This window comes from Myxocyprinus asiaticus, chromosome 38, assembly GCF_019703515.2.
Source record: "Myxocyprinus asiaticus isolate MX2 ecotype Aquarium Trade chromosome 38, UBuf_Myxa_2, whole genome shotgun sequence".
NCBI classification, from domain to species: domain Eukaryota; kingdom Metazoa; phylum Chordata; class Actinopteri; order Cypriniformes; family Catostomidae; genus Myxocyprinus; species Myxocyprinus asiaticus.
The window spans coordinates 4,239,847-4,266,574 of NC_059381.1; the positions used below are offsets into that span (position 1 = coordinate 4,239,847).

General features: G+C 35.5%; 1 protein-coding gene across 1 annotated transcript in view; it reads right to left on the reverse strand.

Moving 5' to 3' along the window:
• Positions 1-4,294: 4,294 nt before the first annotated feature.
• Positions 4,295-26,728, reverse strand: part of LOC127428498 (uncharacterized protein C18orf25-like) — a 28,725-nt gene continuing 6,291 nt past the window's right edge. Inside the window, exons 3-6 of the mRNA XM_051676914.1 lie at positions 20,101-20,150; positions 17,501-17,537; positions 14,978-15,062; positions 4,295-12,307 (exon numbers count right to left, since the gene is read on the reverse strand). Of these exons, the coding sequence (XP_051532874.1) occupies positions 12,142-12,307; positions 14,978-15,062; positions 17,501-17,537; positions 20,101-20,150 (338 nt within the window). The 3' untranslated portion in view covers positions 4,295-12,141. The remainder of the gene's footprint in view (positions 12,308-14,977; positions 15,063-17,500; positions 17,538-20,100; positions 20,151-26,728) is intronic.

Below are 26,728 nucleotides of genomic sequence, written 5' to 3' on the forward strand. Positions count from 1 at the left end.
GATATCTTTAATTACTCTTCAATTTATTGATATCTGAAATACCAAATCTAACATGTTGAAATAAATGTAGAGATATAAAAAATGTGCATTTTTAGTAGTTGTAATTTAAGTGTTGATATCAGGAATGGATATTTGAACTAGTAACAATGTAATTATTGATTTAAAAATGTATACTTTTTAATAGTAAGAAGAACAAAGCTGATAAGTGAAATTGGAATTTCAATATAGTAAGAAATAATTTGAGATATCCTTAATTGCATTTTGAACAGAAGTGAATGACAGATCGTTGTTAAATTCTACTAGTGAGAATGCATATAAAAATGACGACTTTTACTAGTTGAAATTCGATTTTTGATATCAAGAATTGATGTTTCTATGCACTCAAAAAAAAAAAAAAAACTGCTTGTTCAGTTTACTTAATTAAAATAAACTAAAGCAACACAATTCTAGTCCAAACTTGATTATAGTACGTTCTATCCATTTAAATGTGTAAAATTGAAATTTACTTAATCCATTTGAGTTGGAACTACATTAATACTTTTTGTGGTGTTAATGTAGCATTGATTAAACTGGGCAGGGGATTTCCATTTGCCAGTTTGCTTTGCATAGTACTGGATAAGGGAACAAGTGTTGAAATTTCATTTAAAGCCATTTTTTATGCATTTTTGAGCAAGATGAGAATGAGGAGATTGTTAATATTTGATGTTCTGTTATATTGCTATTTAAAAACAGTGTCTGTTATGCTGGAGGTTTGGAGGTTACCATTGTGGTGAAGATGGACTTTCACTTTCAAGTGATGTTTGAATCGAGTGCTGCTCTATAAGCAGTTGCAATTAAATTGCAACTCCATACACCCGCTCACCTTGCATATACTAATGATTACTAAAATAAATTAAGTTGGGCCAACATAGGAAAATTAACTGAATAAAATCTTAGTAATTTGAGTTAAACTGTAAATACTACTAGTTATCACAAATTGTAAAAAAAATAGTTTATGCAACTTAAGCTTAAGTTTTTATTATTCTAAGTTACTGTTACTCTCTAAATCCTAAAGTTGGCATTAATAAAAACATTTAAGTGGTTCTAATTAAACAGTACTTGAAATGTCACATTTTGTAATCATAACTCAAATATATACCTTCTTTAAACTTTGACTACAGAGTACTGCTAACTCAAAATTATCAAGTACAAAACTGCGGCTGTGAGGAATACCCATAAGCCCTTGCACTTGAATAAATTATATATGGTCAAAACAAGGGAACTTATGTAGAAAATAATGTCTATTGACTATTGGTGTTTTGTCGTAGCTGCTTGATAGTTGTGATTCGTGTGAAGTCACCATGAGGGTGAACAGTGTTACCTCTGGTGAACTTGGAGCCTGTTAAATTGAGGCCATTCTTTTTTTTACTCAGTTGTACTTTACAAAAGTGCAGATTTATATGCACTATGAAGTACTGAGGAGAATCCAATGTTACATATGGGTAACGGAGATTCAAGTAATAATTTCCCTTATAATGTATTAGATGTGCTTTAAATCAATTTAAATATTTAAATAAAAAACAGTGATACTTTATTCACAGATGAGTTATACATGAGATACTTGTAATTAGTTAACTTTAAAAATGTAAGTTCAGTTAACTTGAGCCAAATAAGTATGTTTACTTAAAAAAGCATGCACACCGATTGCCTTGAAAAATCTATGTAAGGTCAACTTATTTGATTTTACAGTGTCCATTGATTTAACCTAATACAACTACATTATGTTGGCTCAGTGACACTGTTTTAATCTGAATGAAAAACATTAAATTACTTGTACAAACTTTCTCAAATTCAATTAAGGGCAATGACTTCATTTTTTAAAGTACTAGTGCAAATGTAATTACTAATATCAAAAATGAGCATTTTCACTAGTAGTAATTCCATTCCTGATATCAAGAATTAGCATTTTACATAGTGAACATTTAATTACAAAGGGCTTGGCATATCAACGCAATCATTGTGATGTCATAATTAACACACTTAAGCTATATGGACCTTTAACAAACATAAGACACTTACTAAAATGTATACACTTTAAGGTCTTTCTAAACCCCTTAAGATATGTTTGAAAGTCATGTTAGATATTTTGGAATTTGAGTTTGTTTGGTATAATATTTTTCATCATAAAACAGATAGTTCCAGTCCTGGATGCTGACTGGTCAATACAGCGTACCAGAGGAGCTAAAATAATAAATTGCAACAGCTATGACACAAAACACCTTTTGACCAAACTATTGTGTGTATCACTGCACAGTAATAACTTTAGCTAACATTTACACTTTTGGATGGATTTTAGCATGTTACAATGTAGGACAATTTTCCAAAATTTTGCAAGTACTGTATTTCATAACCATCCATACATATCCTTATATAAAAATGTACTTTTATATTAAAAGGTTTTTCAGTTTTCAATTATATTTTTAAAAGGTATGCTGACTGAATTAAGCAGCTTAAACAGGGTTTCTGCAGGTTTTATGAAGCTAAAGTTAACACTTTTTAAAGACCTTTTTAAGACAAACTAAAGGAAATATGAGAAATAGACTTAAGGGAACACAATATAACATAATGCCTAGGGAGCACAAGAACAGTCATATATACTGTATACAGTATTAACATTTCAAAGTAATGCATGTATGCAACTAAACAGATCTCCGTTACTTTTTAATTCATTTTACAAAAAGTTACACGATAAGGCTTGAATACCTCTGCCCCTGACCACCACAATATGGAAATAATTTTACCTTCTGATCCGACCCACTATATCAGCTATATTCCTCTACAACACCGCTGTTTCACTTTAATAGTGCTTAAACAACACACAAAAATATACTTCAAAGCACTGGAATAAAATATGTTATCACCACCAAACATGTTAAAACAATATTTTATTCAAATACAATTGGTCATTAAATCTAGAAGCTCAACAAAAGGAGCATTTATGATTTTTTTCCTTTTTTATAAGAAACTCCCAATGATTCTGCAATCTAAATCCCTTGTCCTAGATTAGCCAATAATATATACATTTACAGAAATGTACACACTGTGCCACACAGTTGGCATGATTCACGAATGGCAAAAAGACATGCCAAGGTTGGAGTCAGTACTCAAGTGTGGATTATCTTTTGAACTATAGGTGGCGCTGTCTCTACACTGCACAGGTATGTTCAGGACATGATGTCAATGACGCATTCCAAATTTCCTATAAATCTGACAATGCATTCAAAATATATTTAACTTTATGATAGAAATCTATGTGCCAGAGCGGCAGTATGGCTTATAAATGAAAAATCATATATGGCTAATATGGGTATCCTTGAAATCCTAATGATCCAAGGAATCCACAGACAAGATTTTTGGACATACGGTTCAAAAATTATGGACAAAAATTGCCATTTTCACATTTCTTGACCCATAGGTTGCACTGTCACCAAACTTTGCATGTACCCTCAGATCATGGTCCTGATGAAGCATACCAAGTTTTGTTTCAATACGACAAACCGTTGGCAATATATAGCCTCACTTCCTGTTTTATGTCGGCCTCGTTAAATTCGTGTTAACGTAACTTTTCAAAATTTGGTATCATTCATTCTGTGTGGATCAGTCTGGAGATTATTTTGAGCCACTGTAGTGAATAGTGGCGAATAAATGATTAATGTCATAATGGCGGCCACGGTTTTAATTGAAGTGGTCCATTTGCATCATCAGGAGGAGTGTAATTACATGCAAAAAGAATTTCTAGGACTAATGGTTCGAAAGATACACACAAAAGAAAAGTGAATTTTTGAACTGGTGGTGGCGCTATAGCATTTGTCCAAGAGACTGCAAATTTGGTGTGGGGTTATTCGTGTTCAGAAATTACTCTACACTTTAAAACGAATTTAACGCAAGGAGAAACCAATCCTTTATGCAACACTTAATACCATGACTTTATGATTTTAAGACTTGTTGCTCCGACATAAGACCTTTTTTCAGACCTGCAGAAACCCTGTTAAAATACTTTACCACTCAAGAGCATAAACTGTTTTCTAACTGAAATCCAACCGAGTGCACATTTGCATACAGCTGCGATTGTCTGTATGAAGGGAACTCCTGTTTCTTTGTCATTAGGGATGAACAGACCCTCCTGTGGCAGCTGCCTAGCTGTGACCCCCTGAGGTCGGAGGTCACAGACTGCTTTCCCACACTGGAGTCTGAATTATAAAAGGTTTGTTACTCATTCACAAGTTTACCAGATGTTGAACTCATTTTAATAAAAAACACAAGAAATCACAACATCAATCTTTAAATATCTCTATTTATCTTAAAATAGTTTCATTTTATTCTACGTAAATGTTAAAGGAAGAAAAAGACTTGCGGAAGCAAAAAATATTAACACTCTTTCGCTGTTAACTTCAAATACTGTCAAAATGAAATGAACAAAACAAGAGTAACATGATTAAATTATAGGGAAGTGTTTTTTGAATGCAGTGGAAATCTAAAAGGAAAAAAAAAACAGACCCCACATACCCCTCGTGTCACATGACTGTAAAGTTGAGTTCAGCCATGTTGGGTTTACGCTGTTCTCCGGCTGTCTAAATGATTGTTATTGCTATTTATGATGCTTAAAACACTTCAAATCAAATTACAAAACATTCCAGCAGTAGACACAAGAAGAATGGCGATCAGTTTGGAAAAACTCAACACAAGAGCAGATGATGATGTCATAATGGAGGCCTCGGAACTTTAAACTCAAGTTGCAACAGTTCAAAGTTCTAAAGTTTGGCAGGTAAATTTAGGAAGTTCTAAACAAAACGAAAAAAGACCAGCTTGATATGCTGGTGCGGCGAGAGAGTGCTTGAAAACTCATTTAAAGAGTAGTTCACTCAAGATTGTAAATTCTGTCATAATTTACTCACCCTCATTTTATTCCAAACCCGTATGACATTTTAAAGTGGTCCATATGACTTGTGCGCTCTATATATATGTAAAAAAAAATTGGGAAGACAATTAGAATTTTCAAGCCATGGGTTTCTTTAGGAATTTCCTATGGGTTTTTAAAATGGCAGTTTTAGATTTGCAAGTAAAATAAGGCCTGTGGTTAAAATTAGGGATGCACCAATCCAGGTACTGACGTTTTTAGACGGATTGGGTCTCGGTCCAATGAGCCAATACAAATCTGATACTTTGTGTTAGCTACTGTCAAGCTCCGTAAAACAACAATATAAGCACCAATAAAGTAGTCCATATGACTCGTGAGTCATGCAATAGCTTTGTGAATTGCAAAACCCTGCGTTTATTAAGTTAATATACAGTATGCATGCACAGCGCATTTTATTGTGTGGTGCTGCTCTGTTGACACACATACATAGTGAAGCAGTCGCGGCTATTTTCAGCCCTCAGAGCTTGCGGCTATTTTCATATTTGAGCGCTACTCGTGAACAACATCTGTAGATGCTCAATAGTTCGGTTCACTTATAATATAATAAAATATTTCAAACGACACCGGAAGAGCATTTTACCAGAATTTGAATAAGAAGCGAATTAAACTACTGTGAACTAGCCTACAAACAAACACATACAGGACTTTCTGGAGTGTTCTGACGTCAAAATAAAAGCTAGAGGTTTTTAAAGTTAAAGGTGCACGACTGAAATATATTACTGTTGTATTTTAAAAATCTAAAAGTCAGTAAAATTAATAACAACAACTTATTATCATTATTATTTGTTTACAAATTACAACAATATTTAAGTTGAATGGGTTCCAAAAAAAATAACTGAATGAAAAGTGGACTGATATCTTACAACTAAATTAAACAAAAAAAGAGATCTGAATCCTTTAAAATCAAGATACAAGTTGAAAAAAATTGCGCAAAGAAAACTGACTGACTTACAGACTGGAATTACTGTTAATTTTGCTGCAGCATTATCCAGTAGACTAGTTAACAATAAAGTTGTTCTTAATAGTTTGTACATTTGTATTGAAATAATGTGTAGTTAAAGGTTTGTGTTTCTTTACATATAATTAGCATCACTCAGTGAGGTATAGATATTCTTAACTGGTTATGAAAAAAACAACACTGGTATCAGATCAGTATCGGCCGATACTGAGATTTCAGATTTCGGAATCGGAAGAGAAAAACTGGTATCGGTGCAACCTCTTTTAAAATGACTTGAAGCGAAAGTTTTGTTCTAGAAAAGACGTTAATTTTGAGCAACTGCGTTTCTCAAAAGTGCATGTAGCTATCACAATGCTAATTAAGGACTACAACTACCATCAGCATGTGATATACGTGCTTTACAAAACGGATGACTGTTGTAGTCCTAATTTAGCAACGGGTTAGCAACGTGCATTTTTAAAAGACACAACGGCTTCAAAATCCACAAATGAGGTACGACTGTGTGTAATTTATGTTTTAGAACAAAAACGTGAAAGTTTCTTCAAGTAATTTTCACCACAGATCTTGTTTTACTCATAATTCCCCATTTGAAAAACCCACAGGAAATTACTGAGGGAACCCATGGCGAATTCGCCTTCTGGGTTTGCCTACAAATTTGACGTCATGGGTGAAAAGCTCTATTCGTAGTCTTTTGAAGCCATACAATAGCTCTGTGTAAGGAACAGACGGAAATGTAAGCCATCATTCACTGAAATCTTCCCCGTGTTTCATTTTATAAACAAATAATTCGCAAACAACAACAACATGAGAGTGAGTAAATGATGACAGCATTTAAATTTCCTTTAAAGCATAAGCTCCAAATGCAATCATTTTGTTTTATAAAGTGTTGATATAACGCATCTGGGTATTTGAGAGTTCTCAGTCACCATTGACAGATTTGGCCATTTTAAAACGCTTTCAAGTGGCCTTTTCTCCTTCACAACAGTCTAAATGTGAGACAGCAGCTGGGATACAGCAACTGCTTTCGCTCGAAGGCAGAAAAGATCTGCACATTTGAAAATGGAAGAGCCCGTTACAATAAAACTAGCTTAAATAACTCTTTCCTGCTTTGAAACTACCAATTCCCTTTTTCAATGTGGCTAACACAGAAGTCCAAGTAAACGCTTAGAGGGGTGGGTCACAGTTTAAGGCGGGGCTAAGAGACTCAACAGCCAAAATGGCCACCAGAGCAGCTTTAAAACCCCACCTATGAAATGACTTGCAGGGTCAAAGGGCGATACATGCAATATAATGCTGAATTAAGCATAATGATTCACATTCAGGTAGTAAGTGCTCCTCAAACACACACACGTCTAAAAACTGACAATCTTGAGGAAGAAAAATAAAATGTTTACTTAAACTCTTCTCCCCAGTGGATGTCAAACAGACTAAATATATTGGCAGGACTCAAACATAAAGGGATGGTTCACCCAAAAAAATCATCTACTCACCCTCATGTTGTTCCAAACCCGACTTTCTTCCATGCAACACAAAAGAAGAATATATTCAACGTTTTTCATGGAAGAAACTCATTCGGTTATGGAACAACAAGAGGGTGAGTAAATTATGACAATGTTCATTTCTAGATGAATAATTCCTTTAATTTTTGAGATGCATATGCATATTGCTCTTCGAACACAAAATGTGCATATGTAACATCAAGTAAAACACATAGCAAATATCAATAAATAGTTTCAGTGGTGTTCTCGGATGACATGATGTAACCATAAAAACATATTTGAGAAAAGTTTAATTGCTTAAAAACTCTATATGCAAATGAAATCCCATTCAGAAAACAATTTTTTTGCCTGTCAAATGTTGATTGTATTCACAAGTAGATAACTGAATAAGTTCCATTGGCATAATAAAAGCAAGGGTCTGTTTTTATGAGGGTAAATCTCACAAAACCTGTCAAGAACCAGTCCAGATCATATTTCACCCCAAAATCCAAAGAAAGATGCAAGAAAATAAGCTTTTTCCTAAAGCATATTTTAGGACTATTAAGATATTTTGCTACTATTTAAAATGTTTTCATTAATGCAAAAACATCTGATTTAATATTTATAAAAATAATAATAATTGGTAACACTTTACAGTGAGGTTTCATTCATTAATATTTGTGAATGCATTAGGTATCATGAACTAACAATGAACAATATATTTGTTTTTACAGAATTTATTCAGCTTTGTTAATGCTAGTTTATAAAAATACAATTGTTCATTGTTAGTTCATAGTGCATTGACTAATGTTAACATATACTATATTACATTTTTAAAAACAAAAGTTGTTCAAATTAACGTTACCCAATATTAAGAAATGCTGTAAAAGTGTTGTTCATTGTTAGTTCTTGTTAACTGATGTGAACCTTATTGTAGTGTTACCAAAAACATTATATTTATAAATCATGGTAGTATGTTTTTATGCCTTTGATCATAAAAAAAAAAAAAAAAAAAAGTATTGCAGCAATTCGTTTAATTTAACAGTAAAAAATACTGTATTATGCAATTGAGAATAATGAGAAAAATAAACAACAACAAATTCTATGTAATTACCGTAGAATGAAAAAAAAGTTTTAAAGTAATATGTTTGATATTATATATACCGTACAGCTCTGGAAAAAATTGAGACCGCTACAAAATGATCAGTCTCTCTGGATTTACTATTTATAGGTATGTGTTTGAGTAAAATGAACATTTTTGTTTTATTCTATAAAGTACTGACAACATTTCTTCCAAATTCCAAACAAAAATATTGTCATTTAGAGCATTTATTTGCAGAAAATGACGACTGGTCAAAATAACAAAAAAGATGCCGTGTTTTCAGACCTCGAATAATGCAAAGAAAACAAGTTCATATTCATTTTTAAACAACACAGTACTAATGTTTTCACTTAGGAAGAGTTCAGAAATCAATATTTGGTGAAATATCCCTGATTTTCAATCACAGCTTTCATGTGTCTTGGCATGCTCTCTACCAGTCTTTCACATTGCTATTGGGTGACTTTATGCCACTCCTGGCGCAAAAATTCGAGCAGCTCGGCTTTGTTCGATGGCTTGTGGCCATCCATGTTCCTCTTGATCACATTCCAGAGGTCTTCAATGGGGTTCAGGTCTGGAGATTGGGCTGGACATGACAGGGTCTTGATCCGTTGGTCCTCCATCCACACCTTGATTGACCTGGCTGTGTGACATGGAGCATTGTCCTGCTGGGAAAACCAATCCTCAGAGTTGGGGAACATTGTCAGAGCAGAAGGAAGCAAGTTTTCTTCCAGGATAACCTTGTACGTGTCTTCATTCATGCGTCCTTCAGATGAATATGTCCAATTCCAGCCTTGCTGAAGCACCCCCAGATCATCACCGATCCTCCACCAAATTTCACAGTGGGTGTGAGATACTGTGGCTCGTAGGCCTCTCCAGGTCTCCGTCTAACCATTAAACGACCAGGTGGAGGATCGGTGATGATCTTCCTTCTGCTCTGACAATGTTCCCAAAATCTGAGGATTTTTTTTGTTTGTTTTTTTTTGTTTTAAATAAGCATTTGCTGTACTGCCTTTATTACTGATTTTATGATAAATACAAACTCAAAATTAAAACGTCCTCAATGCATTACAGTCATGAGAATTTATGGGAAAATGAACTTTAGTGTAATGAAAATAATGTTACACTGGAAAAAACATAAAGGTCCTAAAAACAGGTTTTATTTTCTTGATGCAAAATATTATTTCTTATATTTTCTCTTATAATTTTGGGCTGAAATATGACCTGGACATGTTTCATGAGATTCAGGTAACACTTTACAATAATATTCTACATTAATTACATTAGGAACCATAAACTAACAATGAACAACATTTTTACAGCATAATTTATTAATCATGTTTAATGTTAATTTATGAAAATACATTTGTTCATTGTTAGTTCATAGTGCATTACATAACATATACAACTTCGTCATGTAAAAATTGTATTAGTATCAACATTAAGCAAGATTAAGTGCAGTAAAAGTATTGTTCATTGTTAGTTCATGTTAACAAATACACCTTATTGTAAAGTGTTAATGAGATTCCCCATTAAGAATGCAAGATACACTTAAAAAACTAATGCTCAAGACACACACACACACACACATTGTGAAAGCAGAATTACATGAGGAACACACACTCCAAGGCTTCTCCCCACAGCAGCATTAAATGACAGTAAACACGCAATCTAATTTACACTCACATCACACACACACACACACACACACACACACACACACACACAGAGCAGTGGGGCGTTTGCTCCAGTGACAGTAAGACCAGCAGGTTTGCTTTTATATCTCAGCTAATAGGCTCTCCAGCAGCTTAAAAGGAAGTTACATCACAAAGGGCACTAAAACAGGGAGGGGCGGGGTCGGGGTGTATCAGCAAGCGACTCCTGAGGCGAACAGCAGGATTATGTGAGTGTACGTGTTTGTTGTGTGGATGGCAAAGTGACTCAAAACTACTCAAGGATCCTTGATTTCCCATGACAAACTAAAGGAAGTTTTGTATGAATCACGTGGAAAACACATCCAGGTTACATTTCACCCCAAAATGAGAAGAAACAAATGAGAAATTATATTTTGCACAAATTAAGCTTATTTTTAGGGCCATTAAAATGTTTAGCATTGTGACACTATTTTCAGGACAATTAAGCACATTTTCCCACAGATCAAATTCTGTAATGCTAAAAAACTAATTTCTCATTACTGTAGTGTGAAAAAGATTATATATTATTTAAATTAGTGCTAATAATGAGCAGTGCTGGGTAAGTTACTCAAAAATAGTAATCCACTACAAATTATTATTACATCTTTAAAATTGTAATCGAATTACTTTACCAATTACTTCGTTACTTTCTAAAATTTTCACAGAATAGTTTGTTTTTCCACTCAATGATTTCAAAATAATGTCTATATTTCCTCCATTTTCACTGTGGTTATCCCTTCAGCTGTCACAGAAACACAAACAGACGTACATATGAGAGGTCATCCGATAGTGGATTTTGCCGATACGATAACTTAGATGGTTTCAAAGTCCAATAACCGATTAATTAATCGGCCAATATTTTTAAAAATCGATTTATAGAATGTCCAAAAAAAAAAAAAAAAAGATTCTTTCTTTACTATGGCGGGAAAAGGCAAAGGTTCCAAAATTAATAAAATCCCAGAAGCAGTTTTCTGTTCAACCAAAATCCCAATAATAAATAGAAAAAATGAAGATCTCGTGCATAACATGGGACTTTTAAGTATAAACAAGCCGAAACACACCGGGGAGTCTTATTTTGAAATGTTGAAATGCTGAAAAAACTATCGGCAACTATCGACATAGATATTTGCCGGTAACCGATAGTTCCAAAAAGCAACTATCGGCACAGATTAATCGGTAAAACCGATATATCGGTCTACCTCTAGTATGTATGAACATTTTTTAAATGGTTTCTACATAAATGTTATTATTTGAGAAATGTGTAACCCAAGTGATGTACTTAAAAGTAATTAGCTTTGAAAGTCAGTAACTGTTATCTGATTACAATCATTTAAAATGTAATGCATTGCATTACTTTTTGACTAAAGTAATTAGATTACAGTAACTAATTACTTTGTAATCAGATTACACCCAACACTGCTAATGACAATATAATCAACATTGAGAATAACAGGAATTACAACCAACCCTCCACCCCTCCCCTCCCCTCAAAAAAAAAAAAAAAAAAAAAAACATCTGAGAATTTAGGGGAAATATGTTTACTTGTCATGAAAACAAAAATATAGGCTTCATTTTCTAAATGCAAAATATAATTTCTTAGTTTTGGCCTTCTGATTTTGGGGGGTAATGCAATCTGGACATATCTTTGTGAGATTCCCCCAAATTTTTTAATGGTCATTGGGCTAAAAAAACAAACAAAAAAAATCACAAAGAAAGCAAAAAAAAACATTTTACATATGTTACATTCTCAGTGACAAATAATTAATCAAGTATAACGAAGTGTATCAGAAGAAAACGTTGAGTGGTTTGAAGAGTTATCCAAGAAATTTCTGGAATCATGAAGACATTTTTTCTGTGTTCTTAGATTCAAAAGTCAAATTGTATAATTGTTTGAGTCACTAAGCCCACCAATCACATGTATATGAGAGTGTGTCTAAGTGTGTGTGTGTATCTGATCACAGCAGGAATCTGTGCCTGTCTTCATCCAGTGTCAGATCCACCACCTCAGGAGGTGGAACCCACCCTGACTGGGCGGAGACTGACGTCCATGTAGGCGGAGCTCTTTGTTTCCAGGAAGAAAGCGACTGGATCACTCCACCGCGTGGAAACCGTGAGATAACGCTACAATAACATTGCAAAAAACATTAAAATAATAATCAATTTCATAATCAAAAAACTCTTAAAAATCAGTGTCCAAAATGAACATTCACCAGTATTTTATTGTCCAGTTAAAGGGATAGTTAATCCAAAAATGAAAATTCTCTCATCATTTACTCACCTTCATGTCATCCCAGATGTGAATGGCTTTCTTCTGCTGAACACAAATGAAGATTTTTAGAAGAATATTTCAGCTCTGTAGGTCCATACAATGGAAGTGAATGGGTGCCAAAATGTTTACACTCAAAAAGTGCACATTAAGTCAACATAAAAGTAATCCATACTCCAGTGGTTAAATGCATATCTTCAGAAGTGATATGATAGGTGACATGCCCAGTAGGGGGCGTATGCATGAAGAATGTGAATCACCAAAAACACAAGAAGAATGTGAAAGTGAACATAGAGGTTAACTGAGCAGAGAGGATAATTTATAGTAAAAATGTACTAAAATATTGATTTGTTTCTCACCCACACCTATCATAGGAGTTGTATGAATTACCTTTATGCTAACCTATGTGATTGTTGGAGCTTCAACATTTTGGCACCTATGCACTTGCATTGTATGGACCTACAGAGCTGAAATATTCTTCTAAAAATCTTAATTTGTGTAGCAGAAGAAATTCTTGGGTGAACTATCCCTTTAATTGGAGCATAAACATTTTTTTATATCACAATGCAAGACTTTCGGTGTTTTGATTAACAGGACGTTATAGATGTGAGCATTTCAAATAAAAAAAATATATAAACGATCTACCAAGAAATGCTCAGTCATGCATCCTCTAAAGAAGCCAAATGTTTTTTTTAATCATTATATAACTGCAGGATATAAGCCAATGCAACAAAAATTGTGAAGAATGTTTATTGGTTGCAACATGAACGCTCAATTAGATTTGTCTGGAAATAGCATTATTTTGCAAAGACAACAGATAATGTTGTTGCCTGGTCTTGACAGTCTTGAACACGTGTGAGAGCGTGAATCCCTCCCAAGTATTTGAATTCAGTGCACTTGGAGAAAGGACATGGCTTCTAACAGAATAGTGAGCTGGAACGAACTCCTCCAAGTGTGTAGAAATGCATTCATGTATTATTAGATTTCTCGGTTGTTCGTTCAGTGTTTGCTCACATCATGTTCACATTCACAATCATGTTTACTGGTTGTACGTTGTAGCATGCGACAGCCCGCAAACCAATGAAATTGAATGTGCCACACCGAAGTACACCCATGTAATTTGGATAGCCACAAGGTGATAATACAACAAGTGATAATTCAGTGGTTGATGATAATAGAGACGGGACAACGGCTTGATGGTTAAACATGAGTGAATGATTATCTAAAGAGAAAAACTTGAGGATAATTGATAATTATTTGATGATTAACAGAGGTAATGGTTATCCATTTGATTAATTGATAATCATTATTCAATGATTTACCATTAACAATTACTGTATAACCATTAACCACATTTGTACCTTTGGTATGCCATAGCTTTTCACCATGAGATTATGTATGATACTGTGAATGACACAATGAGCTTTGCAGTCTGCTACAAATATTCAAGGGAAAAACAGCACAAAACTTTGCTTTAAAAAATGAATTTTTCAGGTTCAATCGACAGCATTTGTGGTATAATGTTGATTACCACAAAAAAAACTATTTCGACTCGTTCCTCCTTTTCTTTAAAAAAGCAAAAATGGAGATTACAGCGAGGCACTTACAATGAAAGTGAATGGGGCCAGTTTTTGGAAGGTTTAAAAAGGCAGGAATTTGAAGCTTATAATTGTATTACATTGCAAAAATTTTATCATCATGGAAACAGTTGTAAAATTGGCTATAACTTTACACAGAAAAGGTTAAGTAATTTTATCACACTAAAATCATGTTAACACATATAGTTTATGTCTTGTGGCTATATTTTTTAAACAAATCGGCCCCATTGACTTCCACTGTAAGTGCCTCACTGGAACCTCGATTTGTTGATTGAGTTTAAGTTGTATTGGACTTTAAATATTCCTTTAAGAACAAAAATTTAAGTTTCAAGAAAGCAATAGACAGTTCAGTTTGTGATGAGCAGGGCAGAGCCGAGCGGCATCTGGGCAGAGCGAGGCCGGGAAGATAAGTGGCGAATGACTTACACCTGTGTGCCACACCGGTCTCGCGTTCCAGCGAGGGGTGGCGGGAGTACTTAAGGAGAGGAGAGAGCGGCAGACGGGAGAGAGAGAGACGCGTGAAGCTGTTTGTGTGTAGTGTGTTGAGCTGAAAAGCCAACAGAGTTTATGTGTGGTGAAGCTGAAAAGCAAACCTTTTGTGTACTGCTGAAAAGTAGCCTTACTGTGTGCGACTGAAAAGCGCAACAATAAATGTCTACGTGTTCTGTCAAGCTGGCCCCAGCAACCTCCTTTCCACGAACTGTTACACAGTTATAAAATAAAACAAATTTACCTAAACACAATGCCCACCATTCGTAGGTGCGCCAAAAAGTTGTTTTTGGATCCCGTCTACAATTATGCAAGTAATTCTTTTAAATCCAAAAGATGATGGATATGTGATCTATTGCGACCACTTAGCATGGGAATACTACTACTAAACTGAACTTTATGACTGAAATATGATGAATTCAATGAGGATTAGCTCACCTAGCATTTTCTTGAACTCCAACAATCTCCACTTCACTGTCTGTGGAAGCCAGACTCACCTGAGATGGCTCGACTTTTACTGCACCTACAGAAATACAGACAGAATTCAGCATATACATATTACAAAACCCTTGAGTGAATTTGACACACTCATTGCTTTCTGAGACAACAGCAACAAAACACACAAAAACACACAAATGTCCTACAAAAGAACATACTATCTGAATGTCAAGGGGACAATTTGTTTTACTACTTAATGTAAAATATCCTGTAGCGGAGGGCAACACTTTTTTACCTCACAGTAAATATAAGGCAAGTCAATGAGAAAATGGCTGCATCCCAGTTTGCATACTTCTACTGCGTACTAAAAGTAAACAATTCACTGGGAATGGGAAAATACATCCTTTTGAGTATGTAGTATGATGGTATGCCACTGAGAAATTACAAAACTGTGTCTTGATACCAGGGATCACTTTATTGTGCACTGATTGCATTTGCATGCAAGCGTTAACTTTGCATCAATCTTAACTCCTTAGTGTAAAAGTAATTATTACTAGAGATGAGAAAGATATTGTAATGCTCAATATGGTGTTTGTAGGAATGGAAGTCCCGCCTTTCAGTTAAAAGAGCCAATCGCTGTCTGATAAGAGTTTGTTTACTCTGTAATTATCTGGACCAGCCTGAAAAACAGTTTTTGGTTTGATTTGAGCAATATAAGCAAAATGTATGATACACTTGTTGTCAGATTTTGAAATGTGCTACTAAAATATAATCTTTCCCAATTCAATTAGATGGTAGCAGCAGTTAAATGAACATTGCCTACATGGACAATAACCAAGATGGCCTTAAATGCCTTGAAGGGACTTTGTATTCCTTAACTTTTAGATTGACCCATTTAAAAACCACTTTGGCCACAAATTCATTGCTATTTTTCTACAACTGAAATGTCTAAAGCAAGTGTCCAAAGCACAAAGGACTGCAAGTAATTAACCTCAAAAGCACACACAGATACATAATTCAAAAATCCACTGTAATTAATATACCATTAGGGCACGTTTGGCCAACTACTTTCAATGAACTATGATTTACAACTAGGGTATTAATACAGAATTCCTTATTGGATTCTGATTCACAAGCTCTTGATTCAATTTAGATTCTGATTCAGATGGGTATATTACAGTTAAAATGTCCATTTTGCATACATTCTCTCTCAGCTAATGCTATTGATTATACATTTATTATTCTAAGTTCATTATGAAAAGATTGATTTTACAAATTTTATTTTAGCATAATTTTTTCATCATCTCGGCTACATGAAAGCTTTTGCTAAATGTACAAATCCATTTATTCCGTAAATAAATTTGATGTCTTTAAATTGCATATATTATATTTCATATACACCGGTCAGCCACGACATTAAAACCACCTGCCTAATATTGTGAAGGTCCCCCTCGTGCCGCCAAAACAGCGCCAACCCGCATCTCAGAATAACATTCTGAGCTGATATTCTTCTCATCACAATTGTACAGAGTGGTTATCTGAGTTACCGTAGACTTTGTCAGTTTGAACCAGTCTGGCCATTCTCTGTTGACCTCTCTCATCAGCAAGGTGTTTCCATCTACAGAACTGCCCCTCACTGGACGTTTTTGTATTTTTGGCACCATTCGGAGTAAATTCTAGAGACTGTTGTGTGTGAAAATCCCAGGACATCAGCAGTTACAGAAATACTCAAACCAGCCCATCTGGCACTAACAATCATGCCACAGTCCAAATCACTGAGATCAAATTTTTTCCCCATTCTGATGGTTGATGTAAACAACTACTAAAGCTCCTGACCCGTATCTGCATGATTTTATGCACTGCACTGCTGCCACACGATTGGCTGATTAGATGATTGCATGGATGATTGTTGGTGCCAGATGGGCTGGTTTGAGTATTTCTGTAACTGCTGATCTCCTGGGATTTTCACACACGACAGTCTCTAGAATTTACTCCGAATGGTGCCAAAAACAAAAAACAGAAATGCCTTGTTGACGAGAGAGGTCAACAGAGAATGGCCAGACTGGTTCGAACTGACAAAGTCTACGGTAACTCAGATAACTGCTCTGTACAATTGTGATGAGAAGAATATAATCTCAGAATGTTATTCTGAGATGCGGGTTGGTGCTGTTTTGGTGGCACGAGGGGGACCTACACAATATTAGGCAGGTGGTTTTAATGCTGTGGCTGATCAGTGTATATATGCATGTTTATTGTTTACATGCATAACTTTTACTATTTCTAAGTATGTACACTGATATGTAGAGCAAGTGTTAAAACGGTACTGTCTCTTTAAGCGACAGTTCAGTAAGCGTCTCATGGTGGGGCGCACATTACGAGAGTGGAGTCAAATTGCTTCTTTACTGCATATATTCTATGTGTGATTAGAATTAAATGTAAATTATTCAATGACAAATGGGTTGTGTGGATCTCGTCTTTGGACACATAAAGGGGAAACAAGTCAAACTTTTCCTCTCAACTCACAGGGAAAGGTCTTGCTGCTGAACTTCTTGCCACAATACTACTCAATCACTGGCGAGAGAAATCTGAAAAAATGACATGCCAGTGGCTAATCACAGATCACAATTGGTCACAATGCAATTGATTTACTCGCACTGTAGAGGGTTGTGCGTTAAGTGAAAGATTGATTTTGTGATTTAATAATCAATATCGAGATTAGTGATAGACTGATTTGTTTTTTTTAATGGCCGATGCCGATGTATTGAGAGCAAGGTGGCCGATAGGCCTGTATAACGCTGAAATATGAGATCACACTTAGTACATGGCATGTACATAAAATGGCTAAAAATTTAGTTAATATTTACTTAATTTCACACAAAACTAACTTTGTTAAAGTAAAATAAAAATCTGAAGAAAAAAAGATTTGTGTGTGTTTTAGATAGTAGATAGGTGCTTCTCCTGGTTTGTTTAGTCATCCCATTTACATTAAGAAATTGTAACATAAATAGGAGGAAATAACAACATGGATTTCCTCACAAAGACCAAATACAATGATAATATTAGCTAATAATAATGATAATATTTACACAACAACTTGCATTTGGCATTGCTTTGCGGTCCGGGTAAAGCCCAAATTATTCTTCGGCTGTCCGCATTGCTGGTCGGAACGTGCACAGTACACGTGACACAAATTTAGTCATCAGCACAGCGCAACCGGTCCAGTCAAGCCCAGATTTTCTCATCACCCAGACAGTCATCATCTGTGGGCATCAATGGTGCTGTACTAAAAGAGTATAACAAAGCAGGTGTCGAACGCATTTGTACTCAGTGTCATGGTCAAAAAAAGTGTATTCTTTGAAAGGCAACGTGGCCAACCAGTACACGGACTGCAGAAAATCCTTTAACCCTCAATCCTTTTCTGAAAACCAAAGGAAGTATTTTTGAGTTTCTGTTTGTAGCTTAGATGACAATATACTTTTAATGCAGTGAAACGCTGTTAGTGATTAAAATGATTAAAATTTAAATAAACATATTCATGATGAACATGTCATGTTTGAATATTCCTTACAATGTTTCATCTTGTACCACATGACATAACACCCTGCATTACCGGCGATAGAAACGATATATAGTGCTGCGCACGCATCCCTCAACACTTGGTGCACAAAACACGATGACGGTGACACTCAACAGATTATGTAACGTGTAATTTTGAGTGGAAAATAAACTTCAGACTTTATAACAAGAAGCTACCAAACGTAACATAATTAATTACACAAATAAAAATAAATATGACAAGGTATTCTACTTTAGTACTGATACATGTTGACACGTTAAAAATACAAATCATAAATAATATTTATTTATAAGTTAGATCATTAATTTTTACATGTGTGAATGTAGAATTTACTTAATATGTTTAAGTTCACATTAAACTTACTTACTCAATGTAGAAAGTACTTAATCTTTTCTGCTATATTTACTTCACCACAAAATACAGTACTGTGCAAAAGTTTTAGGTACTTGTGAAAAATAATGCCATAAATAGTTTTCATTTATCACTTAATGTCATACAAAGTCCAGTAAATATAAAAAAGCTAAATCAATATTCGGTGTGACCAACTTTGCCTTTAAAACAGCCCCAATTCTCCTAGATACACCTGAACACAGTTTTTCTTGGTTGTTGGCAGATAGGATGTTTCAAGCTTCTTGGAGAATTCATCACAGTTCTTCTATTTCGGCTGTCTCAACTGCTTCTGTCTCTATATGCAATCTCAGACTGACTCAATATTCAGTGGGGCGCTCTGTGGGGACCATGCCATCTGTTGCAGGGCTCCCTGTTCTTCTATTCTAATCTTTTCTATTTGCAAAAGTAATGTTTGTGAGTCAAAAATGTATATTTCCTATTGACACACTAAAGCTGAAGATACAAATAACCATCTTAAGACAAAAGCTTTTGTGAAACATCTTATGTGCCTAAGACTTTTGCACAGTACTGTGTTTTTTTTTAGTGGCAGGAAGAAATCGCAGGATCTGTGCAAGTTGCGCAAGGTTTATGAATTAAATCTATAAAAGATATCCAATCTGCATATTTGTGGACGGTATATGACATAACTTTTAATACTATTTGCCTTTTTGTCATTAGACCAGACAGTTAAAAGTTATAGGGAACTGTTGAGACAGAGGGAGAATGAAAGCACAACATCATGAGTTTGTGCACGTCTTCTGAGCCGTTGAAATACTGAATACTGTTTAAATGAGACGGTGTTGCATGCCGGTCTATTGTTGAAACACGATGGCACGAAACAACTAAAACTGTAATTGTTCACTTGCATATCTCAGAAAGCTCCTTTACATGGAAACGAGTGATTCTCAGCGCCGTTATGGCTTACTAAACTAACCTGATAATGTAAAAATACCAAATATCGGACGATTTATCGGCCGCTGCGATGTATCGGTCAACCACTAGAGATTGTTCATATGTTTTTACCCAGCCCTATTTACAACACACTAACCCCAATCTCGTATGCTATTTAGGAGTATGCAAATTGAGATGCAGCCAAAGTGTACGAGCATACAGTAATATTACAGTCCCAGAGTTTTGGGTAATAGTGTAAACGAACCTGAGAGCGAGTGTCTGAAATGTCATAGTGCCCAACAACTGCAGGACCCACTGCAACACACACACACACACACACACCATTTGTAAGGCCATTTTACAGCTTCTACCTTAAAGAGTTAGTTGAAAATCCATTGACAATGTATGGCAAAGTGTCGCTTTTAAAGAAATATTCTGGGTTATTTTCAAGGCAAAAGTGGACTGCAAGGTTTTAAAGCAGAAATGTGAAGCTGGTACTTTTGTTAATGCATTTACATTTTAGTAAAAAAAATGTTTGTTACTTGAGCTGTAAATTTGTCCATATCATCCTTTTGAGATTGCACTACATTTCTAGGTGGAGGCAATTATGGTTACCACTATAATTCCTGTGGGTATTCTTGTGCATATACCATGCAAATGTAACTAGGTTTACTTTTTTAGCTGGTCATGACATGAATTGAACGATTAGATATATTTGTACATTAAAAGTGCTGTAAGTTATTTTTTTCTGGAAAGGTATGCAAAAAATTTTCCTACCCCATGAAGATACAGTATTAATGAAATAAGGGTCCTGAGATATCTCACTGGTCTCTGGGATAGCACTAGACTCTGTAAACAGCAAACAAAAATGTGTCCGTGGTCTCTGATGCTTTCTGCCTGTCAATCATTTTGTGCGTTCTCATAGTGTTGTAGTTGCATTGAATTATTGAGGCTTAATGCCATTTTTATGCCGTGTTGCTCATAACAGTTGTCAGTTGAGGGCGCTATTCTGCTGCTGTTGTTCTTGACAACCGCTTCTGCTCGGTGTCAGTCTCAAAGCACATTTGGTATTTTTGAAGTGTGGGGTTTTGGAAAGAGGGGGCGTGGCTAATCCAACGGCCCAGTTTGTGGAAAATTCTAGAACGGCTAAAATCACTTACAGCATCTTTAAGTGTAGGAATGGAAATTGTAAGGAATTTTACAATTCTCGTTCCGATTCCTCAACGATTCTGATTCTTAATGGTTCCATTAACTACTCTCAATTTTGAGGTAGTAGTATTTGGAAATAAAAAATGAAATTTTTATTGCATTTACTACCCATATTTGTCTTGTTAGTATTTTAGTACGGTATTGCATCCGCATCAGCTGAAAAATGCACGTTCTAGAACCGTTAACAGAACCGAAAGTCATGAAAAAAAAAAGAGGAACCGGTTCTGAATAAGTACTTGTTTTTGGTTCCCAAACTTATATAAATGTATAATTATACTTTCAAATCAGCTTGAGTCACAATTTTTAATGCTTTATGCAACGTGTCTGTTCATTTTTACAAACTAAGGGATGTGTCAAAATTATCGTACAAAGGACAGCATGCCACACATGCAGTACACGGGCATTAAAATGAAAATAACCCAGACTATTCTTTTGACTGGTTTTTAAGACCAGTTTACACCAATTTACATCAATGTAGGTGAATTACTTAAAAACTGAATGAATGCTGGTAAAAATTCTAGTATATTTATTTACCTGCTAATGAGCAAACATCAAACGTCAATAATGTATTACACATACATGAAGAGACACTAATTATTGCCTGGCACATTTTGAATTTTGGTCAGGCATTAGTAGGACATTAAAAATAAATGTAATAAAGAAAAAAAAGGACGCTATCTCTGCTCAGTCAATTCTTGATTCAGATATTCACTCATAATTTTCTAACAATTACATAAAGGAAATTCACTCCTCCATCTAAACATTTTGACACTAAACTTAATCATTTAGTAGCCTGTTAGCTTCACGCAAAATAAGTAAACATTCTCCTCCACACAGTGTACAGTAAAGCAGTAAACAACTTTCAAGTTCTCCTGTGAGCTGACAACAGTGACTACAGTAAACTTTGAGTATGCATGTTCGTAGTAGTATGTAGGAAGCATGTCTTATGTGAATGTCACAGCCTATCAAGAACACTTCTGGGTCATATTTCTCCCCAAATTGCAAAGACAATTATATTTTGCATTATAATTTTACTTTGCATTAAGATCAATTAAACTGGCATGGGGACATGATTTTCAAGACAATTAATAAATATTTTGGGGTTTTTTCAAATATCATTTGAGATATTATAATATTTGAAGTGTTAAGCATTTACATCATGGTAGTACTTGTGGTACTAATTTATGCTGAAAAAAAAAACAACTGTGTCTGATCATTTCACAGTATTGCTTACAGTAATAGTCTAATGAGAAAAAAAATAATTATAAACTGAAAAGTAAAAATTCTGGATGCATTACGGTGATGAGAACTGAAATGAAAATGTGGGAATTAAAGGAATATTCCGGGTTCAATACAAGTAAAGCTCAATCAAAAGCATTTGTGGCTTAACCACAAAAAAGTATTTTGACTTGTCCCTCCTTTTCTTTAAAAAACCCCCCCAAAAATCTGGGTTACAGTGAGGCATTTTCAATGGAAGTGAATGGGGCCAATCCGTAAACATTAAACTACTCACTGTTTTAAAAGTATAGCCACAAAACGTAAACAATATGCATGTTAACATGATTTCAGTGTGATAAAATCACTTACTAACCATTTCTGTGTAAAGTAATAGCCAATTTTATAACTTCGTTGCCATGATGTGATGTCGACAAACCCTACAACAACTTTACAGCTCAAATAATACACAAGTTTTAACAGAAGAATTAATGCAAGTGCTTTTATCAAAATATAAGCTTCACATTTCTACCTTTAAACACTCCAAAGATTGGCCCCATTCACTTCCATTGTAACCCAGATTTTAGCTTCTTTTTTATAGAAAAGGAGGGACGAGTCGAAATACAATTTTTGTGGTAATCAACATTATTCCACAAATGCTGTCGATTGAGCTCAACTTGTACTGAACCAGGAATATTCCTTTAATTGTTATGATGCGTCAAATTTTAATTGTCCTAAACATAGGCTTCATTTTCTTTATGCAGTATATTTATTTTCGGGTGAAACATGACCCAGACAAAATTTTCATGAGATTCACCCTTAAATAGATCGAAAATGTAATATTTCTTGCTTGCCATGGTGTGCAGTTGTGCGAGCATGACGTTTTTAAAAAACTGAAAATCTAAAATTTCTGCATTGCTAAACAGAATCACCCATGTTTATTGCAAGTGCAGCATGGACTGTTAATATAAGTGTTAAATGGTCAGTTGCCCATTTGTGTGAGTTCCAGATTAGCATTTAGCATTAAATCCAATGAGTAGGCTGTCATTACATTACAGCTTTCCACTTTCAGCTTATATCATGCATATTCCACTTTGGAAGTCATTAAATAATAAGCTAAAACAAGCACCAACACAAAAGGTCAGAGTTCTTTAGTAAACAAGCCAGCCCATATATTCTAGATGAACATATATTATGAGACAAAAACACAAATGGTAGTCAAATCAAAAGTTCAGATTAAAGTCTCTCAGAAAAATGTCTTTTTGTCATTATTAAATGGGCAAAACAAATGATTCATCTCTAGCTGGATTGAAGAATTGGCTCTTCCAAAGACAAGAGCAAATGGCAAAGGCACTGACTCTGGAGGGCACCCCTGAGATGCGAATAAAACAACAACGAGAAAAGTCAATTAAATGAGAGACAGAAGACGTTAAAGAAATAGTTCGCCCAAAAATAAAACAAATCTGTCATTATTTACTCACCCTTTAGTAGGGTATTTCAGAGCTTCAGAGAAGGGTAAGATGACAAGTGAATAGTTTCGAGTCTCTCACCATACTATCAAATGGCTTCAGAAAACTTGGAATATCGTACAGGAGTCATATGGACTACTTTTATAGTGTTTGTTGTCAGTTGTTTCACTGAAGATGTGGGTAAGTAAATGATGACAATTTTCATTTTGGGTGAACTAAGCTTATAATAGAGAGGATAAAGAAACATTAGGAGAGTTTTAATGTAAGATAAAAACAATAGTTGTGAGCCTCCACTTCAGTATGCTTGAATTCATCGCAGTTCTTTGTGTATAACAAGCGGTAATGTTCCTTAAACGTTTGGTTCAGATGAGTCCACGTTTCCATTGAGGCCAGCGGTGTGTGCAGGCTGGACTATGTTAGCGTTGATTCGGGCCATCTGATATGCCGCCAGTGTTTCCTGCGACTCAGATGATGGGAGGAACGAGCTAACGTGGCTCCGCCCCTCTGGATTTTCACTGGACGAAAGGTCGTCGTCGGAGTGGAGGCGGGTCAATCTTTCCATCCACACGCGAAAGCGCTCCTCGGTCTGCCTCTGCATCGCGGCGAATCGCGTAAGAGCTTCCTCCAAGACTCCGCCCAGACTTCCACTGGCCACACCCATGTTGAGTTGGCCCCGCCCACGCACTGAAGCTCCGGAACCCTCGGCTCGGCGATGACCAGCTTAAAGACAGACGGCAGTGCCGAGAGAGAGGCGTCAGACACACAGGAATGCAGAATGCAGAAAGTGGCGACGTTATTGCGTGCACACCGGCGAGCATGCTGGGAACAGGTCATGCAGCTCCCGCAGTGCATTCTGAATACAGTTCACCAATGATCAAATGACTAAGAGACGGCTTATAGACCACACAGTAAGAAAGACACCAACATTTTACCCAGTATTCTGTAGTAAACACCCACCAACTTTTAGAAAAGATAGAAGAAACAACAGTGAAATAACTAAGAATGTTAAAACAACAAAAAAATCGACTAGTTTTTCTGAACGACTTGTCGGCCTTAATGAAGCCCTGTATAAGTAGGCCTATAAAGAGTAGTGTCCACCAGACACATTTCTTAGTTTGGATATATGCAGGGCTGTGCATTATGACAATTTCAACCCATTCGCATGCGTGCGATAAGTGTAATTTCCCTACAAGGAGGGTTTCAACAAAAACAATGTACAATGAGTCTGATGGCTTTACTTTTGTCAAATCTTGAGCGCTCGAACTTCAGTGGGTTGCCGTGGACACTTTGTCAGGGTCACGGTACTGTTCCTTCTATGCTATGCGGTTGTTGTGTGGCTCAAGAGTTGCGAATTAGCCTGTGCATAAAAAAACAAAAGTCAGAAAAGACCCCCCCCCCCTAGAAACTACCAAACCTCCACTATTCTACAAAAATAAATTAATAAAACCACATCTGCCAAAGCAGCAAGTTTTGGTGGTGGTAATCTACTGGTTAAAAGTCTGGGCTGCCATCACTGGTTCGAATCCTGGTAGGGTTGACCCAAAATGAGAGGTATTGAGATCCCACTACTACCCTGACACTAATGTGGCCCCCAGAAAGGTTATACACCCCATGGGGGCCCCATGTGGGACTTTTTCTGCAGAGCTGAAGTTAGGTATGTCTTAAAGCTGAAGTATTTAATTTCTGCGCCACTAGCACCACCAAACGGAATTGCAAAATACAAAAAAACACTGTTTTTATAACAGCTTTCAGAATCCCCCCCCGTCTGGTGTTGGTCAAACAAACAGATAGCCACACCCCCAACTCATGGCATTGTTTGAGTCAATGTTATTGTCTCTCTTGCGATGGGTCTCTCAAAATAAACAGAGGAATTTTCATAGCGCCACAGAGACACAGTGATTACAGTTTTCAATCAAATTTACCTATGAATAATGGCTTATTTATGGCTGTCTCTGCATATTAAACTGGGATAGGAGAATGTATTTTAACACTGAAAAAGTTCCATACTTCAGCTTTAAGTATGCACTACTCAGAAACAAAACGAAAAATTAAACTGAATACTAGACACATTACAAACACAAACCACAGATAACACACAAACAACATTACACAACTGAGACAATTTAAAATCTAATGATTGTCTAATGTGACCTGGAAGCAAATATTACATCTCATACTTGAAGGAATATTTGAAGGTAGGATGTCAGCTTAGGAAGTACTAATAATAATCTGCTTAACGTGGAAATGTGCTAAAATATTTATCCAGGTCTGTTTGTCCAATTTTGCAAAAACAGGACGTGTGTGATTTCAGTGGGACTAAAGTGTTTACATGATCTTTAAAAAGACAAATTGTTGTTGCAATCCAACTGAAATCGGATTTTTAAAGTGCATGTAATCATACCAAGTGTGTTGCATTTTGAAATAAGGCATGCCAAAGATGTTTCATTTTGTTTTTTCAAGATGTTTTGAGCATGTCCAGACAACATCCAGATTGTTTGATCAGAAAACATCACTAGTCTGCAAAGTCTAAAACATGTTGTTTTGGCACAATAATTATGTGTCGTATTAATGTGGTCCTTGTTCATATAAGCTAACATTAACCTTAATTTCTTTGCGGAAAAGTATAGAAATAGCATCTGACATAACGTCTTTGAAAACAAAGAAAATGGAACAAAGTCCAGTTGCTTACAAGTGAATTCTACTGATACTTCCACTGTTTTACAACGATCTGCATGAATAAAGCTCATTAGAAATAGCTAGTGCTGAAACATCCAGAACTTTAATGTTGAAATATTTCCAAATTAATGTATCTATTTATTTTTTAATGAAATCAGGTCTGAATGACGTTGGATTTCAAGAGTAGCCGTACTTAGGAGGTCACTGAAGACAGAGGTCGGTGTATGGGCTGAAGCTGTTGTAATCTAATACTGGAAAAGTGTTTCTCACTGAACGCTTTGCATATGAGGTCATTCAAGACACATGCAGTAAAATACACACCCT